Here is a 13726-nt window from a genome sequence, read left to right on the forward strand (position 1 = left end):
AAAAGTTTTACTTTTTTTTGCGATAATTTCTTAAACTTTTACATGATGATATTTTTCTACATTTTAATAAGTTAGGTTACTTTACAAAATATTTTGCTTGCACAAAATTTAAGAATAATATGTCAAGGAGTAAAATTGCAGTTTGTACTACTATATTTTCAATGTAATATTTACTACTTCATATGAAAAAGAAATTAAAATATATTCTGTTTGCACTAAATTTAGTGCTAAAGTTGAATTTAAATAAAATAAAATGATAAAATTTAATTACAATACCAGATTTATCCTTATTACAATTTATTTAGCAGACTATAATTTTATACACAAAAAAAGTATGAACAAGCGCAACAAAAATAACTGTAAACTTGGGTTGGGAAGTCTTTGTTGAAATCTTCAAACTCCTTGTCCCATCTAGCAAGTATATATAAGCCCCTTCACAAACCTCCAGCTTCACCCAAAGAAATATAACACTCCCCTACTAACTAACCTAATATAGCCATGGCAATAATCTCCGAGGTCAAAGACGAAGGTGCGAAGCCTTCGGCTTCTTCATCACCAGAACCTAAACCGACTTCGTTTGTTGCGAGCTTCAATCCGTCGAATGTTGTTGGGTTCTTGGAGAAGGTTTTCGATTTCATTGCGAAGGAGAGTGATTTTCTCGGGAAAGAGAGCGTGGATAAGGAGATCGCGCTGATTGCGAGAGTAGCTACGGACAAGTACTACAAGAAGAAGGCTGAAGAGATGGAGAAAAAGAAGAAGAAAGAGGAAGAGATCACGAAAAAAGCGGAGAAGGAGCCAACGGAGGCCGGTGGAAAAGATAAACAGACCAACCCTAACTTGAGAGGTTCATATTTCTCACTATCTTCTATTGACTTTAATTTTTATATTAACAATTACTACATTCAAATATCTAAATCTGAAATCGGTAGTGTTTTTGCGTAAAATATGAAAGTTTATGCTGCATAGACAATCAAACTTGGCTTACATGGTTAAGTTAAAAACCATATCAATAAAGCTAATTTTGAATTTTAATATAATATACAATTAAATTATATCCATTATAATGAAATGTAATAATTGTTTTTTAATTAAACATAATGAATAATTAAAAAATTGTTAAACTACATATAACAATAATTCAAAACTTTTTTTTCAAAATTATAGATATAAGAAGTTGATTAATTAAATTGAATTAGTTAATTATTTTATTACTTTTCATTGTTTATTTTGTCTTAATGATGAGAAAATTTTATTTCAAAATTAATTTTTTTATTTTATATCTTATTTAAACATTTAATTTATATAATTCAAATTTTAGTTGATTTAGATATATAATAAACAATGTTATTTACTTTGAATTTTTACATAAGATTGAGCTCCTTAATATTAGAGTAATGATTAAAAGTGGAAACTCAACTTTCTTACATCTTTAATGATGTTTCGATGGATGTTCTATTTAGAGATGATAATATATATTGGACTCCTATTTAAGTTTTACTCAAATTTATCCACCTCAAATTTTATTTAATACTTTAGCTTTGATTTCAATCAAGAATTCTCTTCAACTTTCCCAAAATTTTACATAATATTATATATATATATGAATTTTACAAAATTAAACTAAATATATGTTAAAATTTTATAAAATAAAATAAATTATAGTAACAATAAAAACATTTATAAAATTAAATATATTTTATATGGAGACTGCGCACTAAACCTATCCGTCTGAAAGTTTTATGAAAAAAAGTGACCAACCTTTTCTTGAAACTTGATTCTCTCTCTCTCTCTCTGTCGCTCTCTCTCTCTCTCTCACACACACATATTCATAGTTGTTTTTTTCTTTTTTTTTTGCTACCCCTATCCTGGGTATGGTTTTCCATGTCTTTTACTAGAAGTAAAGGTAATAGTGGTCCATGAAGTGAGGGTTTTTCAACTGCTTGTTCTGTGGGAAACACATTGGAATAGGTTGTGTGGAATCCTTTTGCCCCTATACGTTTTGGATTTTGGTGTAAGCAATGAGGTTTGATTGAGTAGATTTAGTAATAACCTTGGAGCCTTCACCTGAAACTTGTTGACAAGTTTTTCAAATTTGATGGTAAAGGGTTTCACATAGAAACAATGTCTTGAAATTTTGAAGGCGAGGGAGGGGGGTGAGGAACAAGATATTTACTTGGTTCAATCGCTTATTGAACTTTGTATAAATTATTCTAGTCTTGGATGTTTTAGATGGTTAGAGATACAATGGTTGCTGCAAAACTTTTCTTATACGTTGAATTGCAAGCTTTCTTCCTCTTGTTTTGGTAGATGTGTTAGCCCATTTACTTGTGCATCCTCAAATTTGGGGCTAATAATAGGTGTACATGGTTGTGCTCTGTAGTATGTTAACTTCACCAGTTGGCTACGAAAAGATATTACAATGTGTTGGAATGCTGGTTGAAAACGGACTAATTTTTATTTTGCTTTTAGCTGCATGCTTGTTGGGGATTGGGGACTGCATGTGAGATTTTGAATTTGCTTCTATGGGATGCATGCATGTGGAAAAACTCAAAAGATCATTAACTGATACACCAATTTAATTGTTTGTGGACAGTTCCAAACAAAGGCAATGGTCTTGATCTGGAAAACTACTCTTGGACACAGACCATACAAGAGGCCACTGTTATCGTTCCCGTTCCACCTGGAACAAGATCCAAGTCAGTTGAATGTCAGATGAAGAAGAGCCGCCTAAAAGTTGGACTCAGGGGCCAGCCTCCTATTATTGATGTAAGTTGGTGCATGTGCTTTCAAACAGTTCCTACTTGGCTCACATTGAACAAATATTTTTCTCTTATTTTCAGGGGGAGCTTTTCCAAGCTATCAAGCCTGATGATTGTTACTGGAGCATGGGTATGTATGTTATCACAAAGAGAAACAGATCACTGTATGCATAGATGTTGTTTGATCTTGTTTTTAATTTGTTTTGTTCAAAAGGAGTTTTATGTTAAATTTTACCAGGTAATTTCTCTTTTGCTTCTCTTGATCTCGATTGTAGTATTTTTGCATTAAAATTGGTGGTAATTAAAAACAATTATTCGCACGATTGGTGTAGAGGATAACGATTCAATCTCAATCGTGTTATCAAAGCAAAAACAATTGGAGTGGTGGCAATCATTGGTTAAAGGAGAACCTGAAATTGACACTCAGAAAGTTGAACCAGAGAGTAGCAGAATTTCCGACTTAGATCCAGAAACACGACTAACAGTGGAGAAGCTGATGGTAATTACTTCTGCCTTGTTCGTTATATACATATTTTTCTTCTTTTTACGATAATTAGTTGGTAAAGTATGGGTTAAATCACCATATTTGGTTGTGTAGTTTGACCAGAGGCAGAAGGCATTGGGGCTTCCAGCCAGTGATGAGATTCAGAAGCAGGCAATGCTAAAGCAATTCATGGCCATGGTAACTATCCTCCCTAGTCTACTCCACCTAGTTTTCCCCGTATTGGATGAAATTTACTCAATTTGTTTTCTTGATTTATTGCAGAATCCTACTATGGACCTTTCAAACGCAAAGATGATGTAGATGGGAGAGTAACCAACCACTCGTCCGTGGCCAATCATTATCCATAAAAGTATTCCCCTATTTTTGGAGACCGTAATAGGAATGAGGACTTAGTTTATTTTCAATTTTTGGGAAATCAATCTCCTTCTGTTAACTTATTTAATCTATTTTAAGCTTTTAGCTGCTGTTAAACAAACTTTACAATGCTAGCTCCTTTTATCCCTAAATAATGTTTGATTTTCTCAAACATCCTAACAAGCACCTAACTCACTGTATAATTATCTTTACTGATATGCTTCATGAAGCCGTTGCCGTTGCAAATTAGTTATAGATTTAGCATCGGACCTATGGAAACATGCATGCAGGCACGCAGGGATGGATCCAAGGGGCGCAGGGGGCGATCGAGCCCTTTGGAATTTTCAGATTTTTGAATTTTATATATAAATTATCATGTATTTTAGATTTGGTGCTCACATTGTATAACATTCACCCCCATGGCGAAATTGTATTTCATACAATTCGTCCCCTTAAGCCAAAAGATTATACTTTATATTAATGGTCACTAAACTAACTATAAATACGACAAAGGCAAGCACATCTATTGACAATAGTATAGTTATGGTGAGTAGGGAATATCATATCTACGAGGACTAAAAGTCCTAGTAATTACCGTTTTTCTGTTATTTACCTGACAAATTGGAATGATTGTTTTTAGTCTAAATTTGCTAACCTAATTTATCTAATAATGTAACAGAGAATGAAATAGGAAAATACTCAAAAATAACTAATGAGATAGACAATACCCATGAAAGAATCCACCTAAACTTCACCTATTATTATGAATCTGAATTAAACGATTTATTCACTTGTGTCTTAATCCGTAGAAATCCCTAAATTATGTTAATATCTCTTTCGAGAGTAAGAACAACTGACTCTAGGTTGATTAATTGAACTATCTTTCTAATTAAAACCCCTATCGTCGCATTAACTCGATCTAGGGATTCCCCAATTAGATTTGACTCTAATCTGGTAGATTTATGTCGTCTTATTTCTAGGATTGCATGCAACTCCACTCAATTATACTAGATCTACTCTTAAATATGGACTTTTGCTCCATTGAAATAAACACATTAAACATTAATTAATATCCCAAAAATATTAAAACACGAAATAAGCACACATAATTGAGAACAAGAATCACGTATTTATCGCGTAAAAACAAAAATTAAATAATAAGATTCATCATAGGTTTCATCCTCCCTAGGTATCTAAGGAATTTAGTTCATAATCCTGAATAGAAACATCAAAAAGTTAGGATAACCACAAGACATAAAGAAACTCAATAAAACTTCAAAAGAAATTAAATGGAGATCTTCGATGTTGACTGAAATCCGCTTCTGAATTGATTCCGATGGCGTTCTTCGAGTCGTCTAATTGGTATTTATAGACTTTAGAATGCTCAGAAAGCCTAAAAATAGGGTTTTCCCGCATATTTGGGAAATAGGATGTGATATCGACATGGGCTAACACATGGGTGTGTGGCCAGCCCGTGTGGCTCATATGGGCGTGTGGCCAGCTCGTGTGGAAATGCCCAAGCCGCGGGGATCCTGAAAACAACTTTATTTGTCCAATTTTGGCTCGTTTTTGGTTCCTTTCACTCCCAAATGCTCTCCTATGTATAGAAACACGAATTTAAATGATTAAGAGCATCAAATTCACTAATTTGCATAATTAGTCATCCAAAAATGCATTAAGAATGAGATTAAAACATGTTACTTTTATAGCTTATCAAATATCCTCACACTTAAGTGTTTGCTTGTCCTCAAGAAAAATTTTCATCTCACATTAAAATTAATCTTTCTCAACTTGCAGTTCTCATCAATAATGTCTCAAAATAATTTATAAAGAATCATGCATTGGCAATTCAACTAAAAGAGCATTAAAGACTCAAACAATCCAAGCTAATATTTTTAAACATGAAAATATAGGTGTCTCCCCTTATTTAAGTAGTTACCTTTAATTCAAAATCGACAAGAATCGACATCCTCACTAAAGATTCACTCAAATCACTCAAAGTGTTTAAGGTTCAAGAATAAGCACTCAATACTCGAACAAGAAATGTTATTACCATAGGCTTGCATGAAAATCAAATCTCCACCACTATAAAATGATATGATACACAAATTCGAAATGTCTTTAAGAGGTTGTAATGGGGCTTAGGTTAAGGGTGTGGAGAAAGGCCGAAAAAGATGGTTAAAATTGAGATCAAATTGATAAATTACCAAACTAGAAAAATAACAAATGTTGAATAAACAAGTGCATAAATCAAGAACTATTCAAGAATAAGAAAACGAGTTTCTTCTCAAAATATGAATTTAATTGTTCAAGCTCAATCATAGAATTAAATATTAATCAAAATTTTTTCTCCTTTTTTTTATCTAGAACAATCAGAAATAATTCAGCAAGTCAAACAGAAGAGCATAGTTAAACAACTAACCAAATCAAATCTCGACAAAAAGGGAGTCAATAAAATGAGAAAAATTCTAAACAAAAAAAGATGAGTTATGAGTTAACATTAATGGGTAAATTAAGAAATGGTGTTTTAGGTTCAAGGGGTTCACTATGGGTTAATTAAAAAGGCAGACTTTTTTATGGGATAAGTGGGTTAAAACCTAAGTGCCTTTATCATCTCAGTATATCAAATCAAATGTGTGGTCTCGACATGTATAATCGAAGCAAGTTCTAGAATAACAAATCAAATTGACACACTCATAACCAATAATAAAATGAGCAGGATAAATGTATGCTCTAAAGGCTCAAAACCTCACAGAAAATTATGGTTTTTATGTTAATCTTGCAAATCTCAAATTTCAAGATAATACTTCAATTTAGGGAAACAACATAAAATTTTAATTTCAAAAAATAACTTATCATGCTTGATTCTCTCATTTCTTAAAGTTTAAACAACCAATACACGATTATCAAAAATTAATCTAAAACACATCAACAAAATTCCAAATCGACAAAAATTCATTCTAATGGAAGTATGAGAAAATTACATAAAATATTACATAATTCAGGATTTTCTAATAATAATATAAATAACCTCCCCACACTTAAAAGGTACAATGTTCTCAATGTAAAAATAGATATAATCATAGTATAAGCAGAATATCATAAGTGAGAGAGAAAACTGAAACTGCCTTAAATATTGGATGAAATTGCCAGAATGATGAAAAGTGGAATTGTAGGTAGATCTAAATGTCGTGCATGATTCCGAGCAAACTAATAAGAAAATAAACACAAATAGTGAAGAAGATTAAAAGGTTACTAACTCGATTAGAAACAACCATAAAGATAAATATATAGTTGAAAAGATAAGAAACGAAATAAGTCTAAGAAAATAACAATAAAAAGAACTAAAAATAAAAATAAACTTAAAAATAAAATACAAATACAAATACAAATACAAATACAAATTCAAATTCAAATACAAATAAAAGGAAAACAAATAAACTCAATGGTCCTCATCATTAGAGGCATCTGTAGGGTGAGTTGCTGGTGTCGAAGAAGAGATGTAGAGGTGCTGATAGATCTACTGCAGTATCGTATCAATACTATCAAACCTCTGAAAGCAGTGCTACTCGAAGCGAGTGAACCGCTCGGAGAGGTTTTCTAATGTAGTAGGAGAAGAAACAGGATGGTGACTCGAAGGTGGAGGATGAGGTGAGTCCTCGTGATGGAAAGGGACATCATCAGTGTATTCCTCAGGCTCATCCTAAGGGTTAGAACGAGATAATCGATATTGAGGAGGATCCACTCCACAAAGTCGCTCGATCATCCTCATATGGGTCATGCTTAGTATTCTCTGTCGGGACATCTTGTCGGCGAGTGTAAGCGAGGAGGAATTCTCTGCTGTGTCGAGGAGACAGAAGTGTTGAGCGAGTCGAGCCTCATAAGGGCCTAAACAGGTAGGATCCTTCTTGTTGACGTTTGTCTGATGGCGAAAGGCGAGGGCGATGAAGTAGGCTAAATAAAAAATATGCCCTGTGGCCATGCTCCATAAAAAATATGCATCGGTGGTACTGACGACTCCTATGCTCTCTCTCCTACGGATCAATGTGTGAACTAAGAGAGCATGAATATACCGTAAGGCCGGAAGAAGAGAAATCATTTTCGAGCGACTCGCGTCATAAGGTGTTGTACTCACCGTAAGATCTACCCAACAACTAGATGGCAAGTAGTGGATGTGTCGATGTAGGCAGAATAAGTTCTTGACACTCATAAACTCCTCAGTGTATAGTCCCAGAGGAGCGCCGAACTCAGCGACACTCATATGGCGTCCCATGCCATCGAGTCGGAAAGTGATGGTACTCGGCTCGTTATAAGTCGTCATCACTTACTGGAGAGTAAATGTAGAGCAGAAGTCCAAATTCAACTCCATGTATATGGGCTCAATGATAGAGAAGAACCGATCCCGCGGGGCTGTGGCAATAAAGGCGTGCACATGATCAACTAATTGGACCTGCTCCAAAGTAACCTAATCAATACAGTGGCCTAAATCGTGTAGTCATAGTCGAAGTAGCTGATATAAATCCTCCTAGGGACCCGCTAAAAATCGAAGATAAGGGTGTCAAGCCTCGACAGAAGCGCTCGAAGAAGAGGTTGTGCCTGGAGTCTTCCACTTTTTCGAAGCGAGAACGGTGACCTTTGATTTACCGCGAGTGCTTGTTATGGTATGCCTGAAAAATAAAATGATCCACTTTCAAAAAAATAGTATAAGGATTACCAAATACACAAACAGAGAAGCCGACAAAGCAATCGTGTAAACTAAAATACGACACTAAGAAGCATCTTAAGACGCACAACCCAATCTAAACGGCCTAAATAGAGAATCGACTCGTAGAATAATATGTTCTAGTATCAATCATGGAAAAATTAGGTGCGAATGCTACTAATTATGCAAACAAATTCAAGTAAGAAAAACAATAATGAAGGAAATAAAATAAGAAAACTAAATAGAAAATAAAATGATAATAAAGACAATAATAGCAATAAAAACAAGAACAAGTAGTAAAGAATAATAGACTAATGATAAGAAGATTAAGAATGATAAGAAAAATAAAATAACGAATAAAAAAACTAGAATAATAATAAGCCAAAACAAAAATAAGCAACTTAGAAATAATAATAATAAGTAGAGAAAGAAAATAATAATAACAAAGAATAATAATAACATACAAATAAATAAATAAATAAAATCAAGCAAACAAAGGGTGGTGACCAGAGTTGTGGACGGTGGCCGGAGTTATGGCGGGGACGGATGTTAGGGGATGATGCAGCTGAGGGGGTGTGTGTTTGTGAGACGTAGAAAGGGGAATTGGTGGTGGAACGGGGCTCGTTGTGTGTTGTTCGACTGGGGTTGTGGTGGGCTATCGATGGGGGAAGAGAAAGGGTGAGGGAAAGAGTAGAGGTTGTGATCGACAGGGGTGGGGTTCGAAGGTGGGTCGGCGAGCAAGGGGATAATGTTCAGGGAGATGGAGGGGGTGTCTGGTGCGTGTGTGGCTTAGCGAGGAAGAGTAGTTTGGGGGTTTGAAGGTGGTTCAGTAAGGGAGGGAGGTCGATTAAGGTGAAGGTGCGATTTATGGCTGGAGATGGTGAAGTAAACGGCAGTAGGCAGTGTTGGGGTGCTAAGGAACGACGAGTTAGGGTTTGTTTGTGAGAAACGAAGAAGATGAATGTAAAAAAATAATAATTTAGGGTTTGGGGGTTAAAAGGGGGACATGATCATGTAAGGGCCCGTGTTAGGCCACACAATTGTGTCAAACGCCCCTGTGGTTCTTTCTTTTCTTGTGTGACATTCAAAAAAAATAAGCCTAGTCTTCACACGACTGTGTCGCACGGTTGTGTACCTTACCTGTGTAACTTTCTAACTTGATTTAAAATTGAAAAGATTAGCTTCAAGTTTCACACGGCCTAAGACATGCCCGTGCAGACTATTTTAGGTCGTGTAATAGTCAAATTTTAGAAAAATTAAATCCCTGGATCCACATAGCCAAGGACACTCCCGTGTGTCCAAGCCATGTGGATCACACGGCAATATTGGTAGGTTGTGTAACTCACTGTCAAATCCGTTATAGTGCACACGGACTTTTTTTATTAATTTTGAAAATTAATTATTTTTAAAAATAACATGAAATAAAATTAAGAGAATTAGAAGTGTTAACACTCAGGTTGCCTCTCGAGAAGTGCTTATTTCAAGTCTAAGCTCGACTTACCTCGTATTCATCCGAACTAACATCAATTATAGATCTAGCAGTTGCTAAAAAGCGCTGACCTAGAATCAAAGCTACGTCATTATCCTCATCTGTGTCTAAAACAACAAAATCAACTAGGAATATGAATTTATCAATTTTTATAAGAATATATTCAATAATACCCTTAGGAAATCTAATGGTTCTATCTGCTAATTGAATACTCATCTTGGTTTGTTTGGGTTTCCTAAGACCTAATTGTTTAAACATTTTATAGGGCATGGTGTTAATACTTGCCCTTAAATCAGCCAAAGCATTATTAATATTCAAACTACCAATTAAATAAGGAATAGTAAAACTCCCTAGATCTTTCAACTTGTTGGGTATTTTATTTTGTAGTATGGCTGAGCAAATTGCATTTAGCTCTACATGTGACAAATCATCTAACTTCTTTTTGTTTGCCAAAAGCTTATTTAAAAAACTAATTGAATTGGGCATCTACGAAATAGCTTCAATAAATGCTATGTTAATATGTAATTTTTTCAGAAGTTTAAGAAATTTACCAAATTGTTCGTTCGTGTGGTCTCTCTTCGTCGCATTAGGATATGACACTCAAGGTTTATATTCTTTACCAACTGGTTTTTGTTCATTCTGGCTTACCGAAACCTTACCGTTACGTACAATAATTTCTTGCGTCGGTTCTAGTTTAGATTCAACTAACCCGTCTTCATCTCACACAGTAATTGCATGAAGTTGTTCCCTTGGGTTAGTTTCAGTATTGCTAGGCAAACTACCTTGTGGTCGTTCTGAAATGAACTTAGCAAGTTGGCCGATTTGGTTCTTGAGTCCTTGAATTGATGCTTGTTGGTTTTTAAGTGTTGCTTTAGTGTTTTGAAAGCATTTTTTTGACATTGAGATAAACTTGGTTAACATCTCCTCAAGGTTGTTGGTATGGTTGTTGTTGAAAGCTTGGAGGGGGTTGTGCTCTCTGATTCCCTTGACCACCCCAAGAGAAATTGGGATGGTTCCTCCAACCTGCATTATAGGTATTACTATAAGGGTTATTTTGAGGCCTAGAATTATTACCCATGTAATTGATTTGTTCGTTCTCTGTGCTAGGGTTGTAGGGTAAGTATTCTTGATTGTTAATTCCTCATCCATTCGTATCGCATTGCATCACCGGATGTACCTATGCAGAAACATATAAACTATCAATTTTCTTATTTAATTGTTCTACCTGATTCGATAACATGGTGATTGCATCTAAATTAAAGACACCGATTGCTTTCATCGGCTTCGTCCTCATGACTTTCTATTGATAATTATTTAGTGCCATCTCCTCTATAAACTCATAAGTTACTTCGGGTGTTTTATTGTTAAGTATACCACCAGCTGCTGCATCGATCAGTTGTCTAGTTGAGGGATTCAAATCATTGTAGAAGGTAACCCATGGTGAAGGCACCGTCTCAATAAGTGCTTATACCTCTCCCATGCATCATATAGGGTCTCTAAATCAATCTGAACGAAAGAAGAGATAGCATTCCTCAACTTAGTTGTCTTAGTCGGTGGGAAGGAAGTACTTCAATAGGAATCTCTCGTTCATTTGATCCCATGTAGTGATGGAACCTCATGGTAAAGAATTCAACCACTGTTTAGCTTTGTTACTCAACAAGAAAGAGAATAATCGTAGGCGAATGGCGTCGTCAGAAATGTCATTTATCTTGAAAGTATCATAGACTTCTAAACTATTGTATCATCTAAATAATTTTCGATTTCAGTTTGAAATTATTCACAGCAATGGTGGGTCTCACAATACTCGATTCAGCCCCAATTAGAGTGGGATTGGCATAATCACACATAGTTCGAGGAACAGGATCTGGATTTGCAGGATTTGCAGCAACTGCAGGAGGTAGCTGATTATTCTGATTGTCACCCATCTCCTCAGTAATAATAATAATGTCCTCTTCGTCTACTATATTCTGTCGACTTTGTCTTACTTCTCTACGGTTTCTGCAAGCAGTACTTTCAAACTCACTGTCAAATAATAATGGTCCCGACAGGTTTCTTCTATTTATAAACTAAAGGAACCTACCAGAAGCAAATAAAAGAAATATGAAAATGTAAAAATTAAACTAAAAACAAAAATAAAATGATATAAAAATAAATGGCTAAATTAATAAAAATCGAGTGTTCCTAATAGTTTAGTCCCCGGCAACGGTGCCAAAAACTTAATGGTCACTAAACTAACTATAAATAAGACTAAGGCAAGCGCACCTATCGAACAATCGTATAGCTATGGGGAGTAGGGAATATCGTATCCACGAAGACTAAAAGTACTAGTAAATACCATTTTTCTAATATTTAGCCAACAAATTGGAATGATTGTTTTTAATCTAAATTTGTCAATCTAATTTATCTAACAATGGAACAGAGACTGAAATAGGAAAATAATCAAAGATAACCAATGAGATAAACAATACCTAGGAAAGAATCCGCCTAAACTTCACCTATTATTATAAATCTGAATTACACGATTTATTCACTTGTGTCTTGATTCGTAAAAATCCCTAAATTATGTTAATATCTCTTTCGAGAGTAAGAACAACTAACTCTAGGTTGATTAATTGAAATATATTTCTAATTGAAACCCCTATCGTCGCATTAACTCGATCTATGAATTCCCCTATTAGATTTGACTCTAATCCAGTAGATTTATGTCGTCCTTTTTCTAGGATTGCATGCAACTCCACTCAATTATGCTAGATCTACTCTTAAACAGGGACTTTTGCTCCTTTGAAATAAGCACATTAAACATTAATTAGTATCTCAAAAATATTAAAACATGGAATAAGCATACATAATTGAGAACAAGAATCAAGTATTTATCGCGTAAAAATAGAAATTAAATAATAAGATTGATCATAGGTTTCATCCTCCCTAAGTATCTAGGGAATTTAGTTCATAATCTTGAATAGAAACATCTCAAAGTTAGAATAACCAAAAGACATAAAGAAACTCAATAAAACTTCGAAAAAAATTAAATGGAGATCTTTGATCTTGAGTGAGATCTACTTCTAAGTTGATTCCGATGGCGTTCTTCGAGTGTTTTGTTCGATCTTCTCTGATTGCCCCTTTAGATCTTCATCTAATTGGTATTTATAGACTTTAGAATGCCTAGAAAGTCTAAAAATTGGGCTTTTTCGTATATTTGGGAAGTAGGGTGTGATATCAACACGGGCTAGCACATGGGCGTGTGGCCAACCTATGTGGAAATGCCTAGGCTGTGTGGATCCTAAAAATAGCTTTATTTACCTGATTTTGGTTCATTTTTTGCTCCTTTCACTCCCAAATGCTCTCCTAAGTATAGAAACACGAATTAAAAAGGATTAGGAGCATCAAATTCACTCATTTGCATAATTAATCATCGAAAAATGTATTAAGAATGGGATTAAAATATGTTACTTTTATAGCTTACCATATATTAACAAAGAATGTTTTAGTTTTTAATTATATAACTTTAATAATAATAATCAAATATTAATGTATGATGGGCCTTGAAAGACTAAACTTAGAGGCCTAATGTATGATGGGCCTTGGTAGACTAAACTTAAGTCGATTTATATACTATGTTCACTGTCCCGCTCATCGTCTCCAATTAACTCTAGTAGTTGCAGTTAAGGAGTTTATTCCTATTTGTTAGTTTTTTTTTCTTACTTTACAGGTATAATCAATTTGGTTGCTTATTCAAGCAAGCAGCATGATCAATTAAGAGACATTGAAACATCTCGTATCACGGAGTTGATTGATAGTGGTGAGCTTGAAACTGGCAATGAGAAAAATCAAGCTGATACTCTCCATCTTGATGGGGATGTTCAATTTTTTTTGTTTTGTATTACAATAAATCATCAAGTCCAACAACCTTACCCAAA

General features: G+C 34.5%; 1 protein-coding gene and 1 non-coding gene across 2 annotated transcripts; both read left to right on the plus strand.

Annotated features, from left to right (window-relative positions):
- Positions 1 to 268: 268 nt before the first annotated feature.
- Positions 269 to 3792, plus strand: LOC105791083 (protein BOBBER 1). The gene is made up of 6 exons (XM_012618980.2): positions 269 to 844; positions 2594 to 2766; positions 2841 to 2889; positions 3092 to 3258; positions 3358 to 3441; positions 3526 to 3792. The coding sequence occupies exons 1-6, from the start codon at positions 499 to 501 to the stop codon at positions 3562 to 3564; spliced, it is 858 nt and encodes a 285-aa protein (XP_012474434.1). The 5' UTR covers positions 269 to 498; the 3' UTR covers positions 3565 to 3792.
- A 7449-nt stretch (positions 3793 to 11241) lies between these two features.
- LOC128032159 (small nucleolar RNA R71) lies at positions 11242 to 11348 on the plus strand. The gene has a single exon (XR_008188288.1). It is a non-coding gene; the product is annotated as a small nucleolar RNA R71 (small nucleolar RNA).
- Positions 11349 to 13726: the final 2378 nt, after the last annotated feature.

This window comes from Gossypium raimondii, chromosome 8, assembly GCF_025698545.1.
Source record: "Gossypium raimondii isolate GPD5lz chromosome 8, ASM2569854v1, whole genome shotgun sequence".
Classification (NCBI taxonomy): domain Eukaryota; kingdom Viridiplantae; phylum Streptophyta; class Magnoliopsida; order Malvales; family Malvaceae; genus Gossypium; species Gossypium raimondii.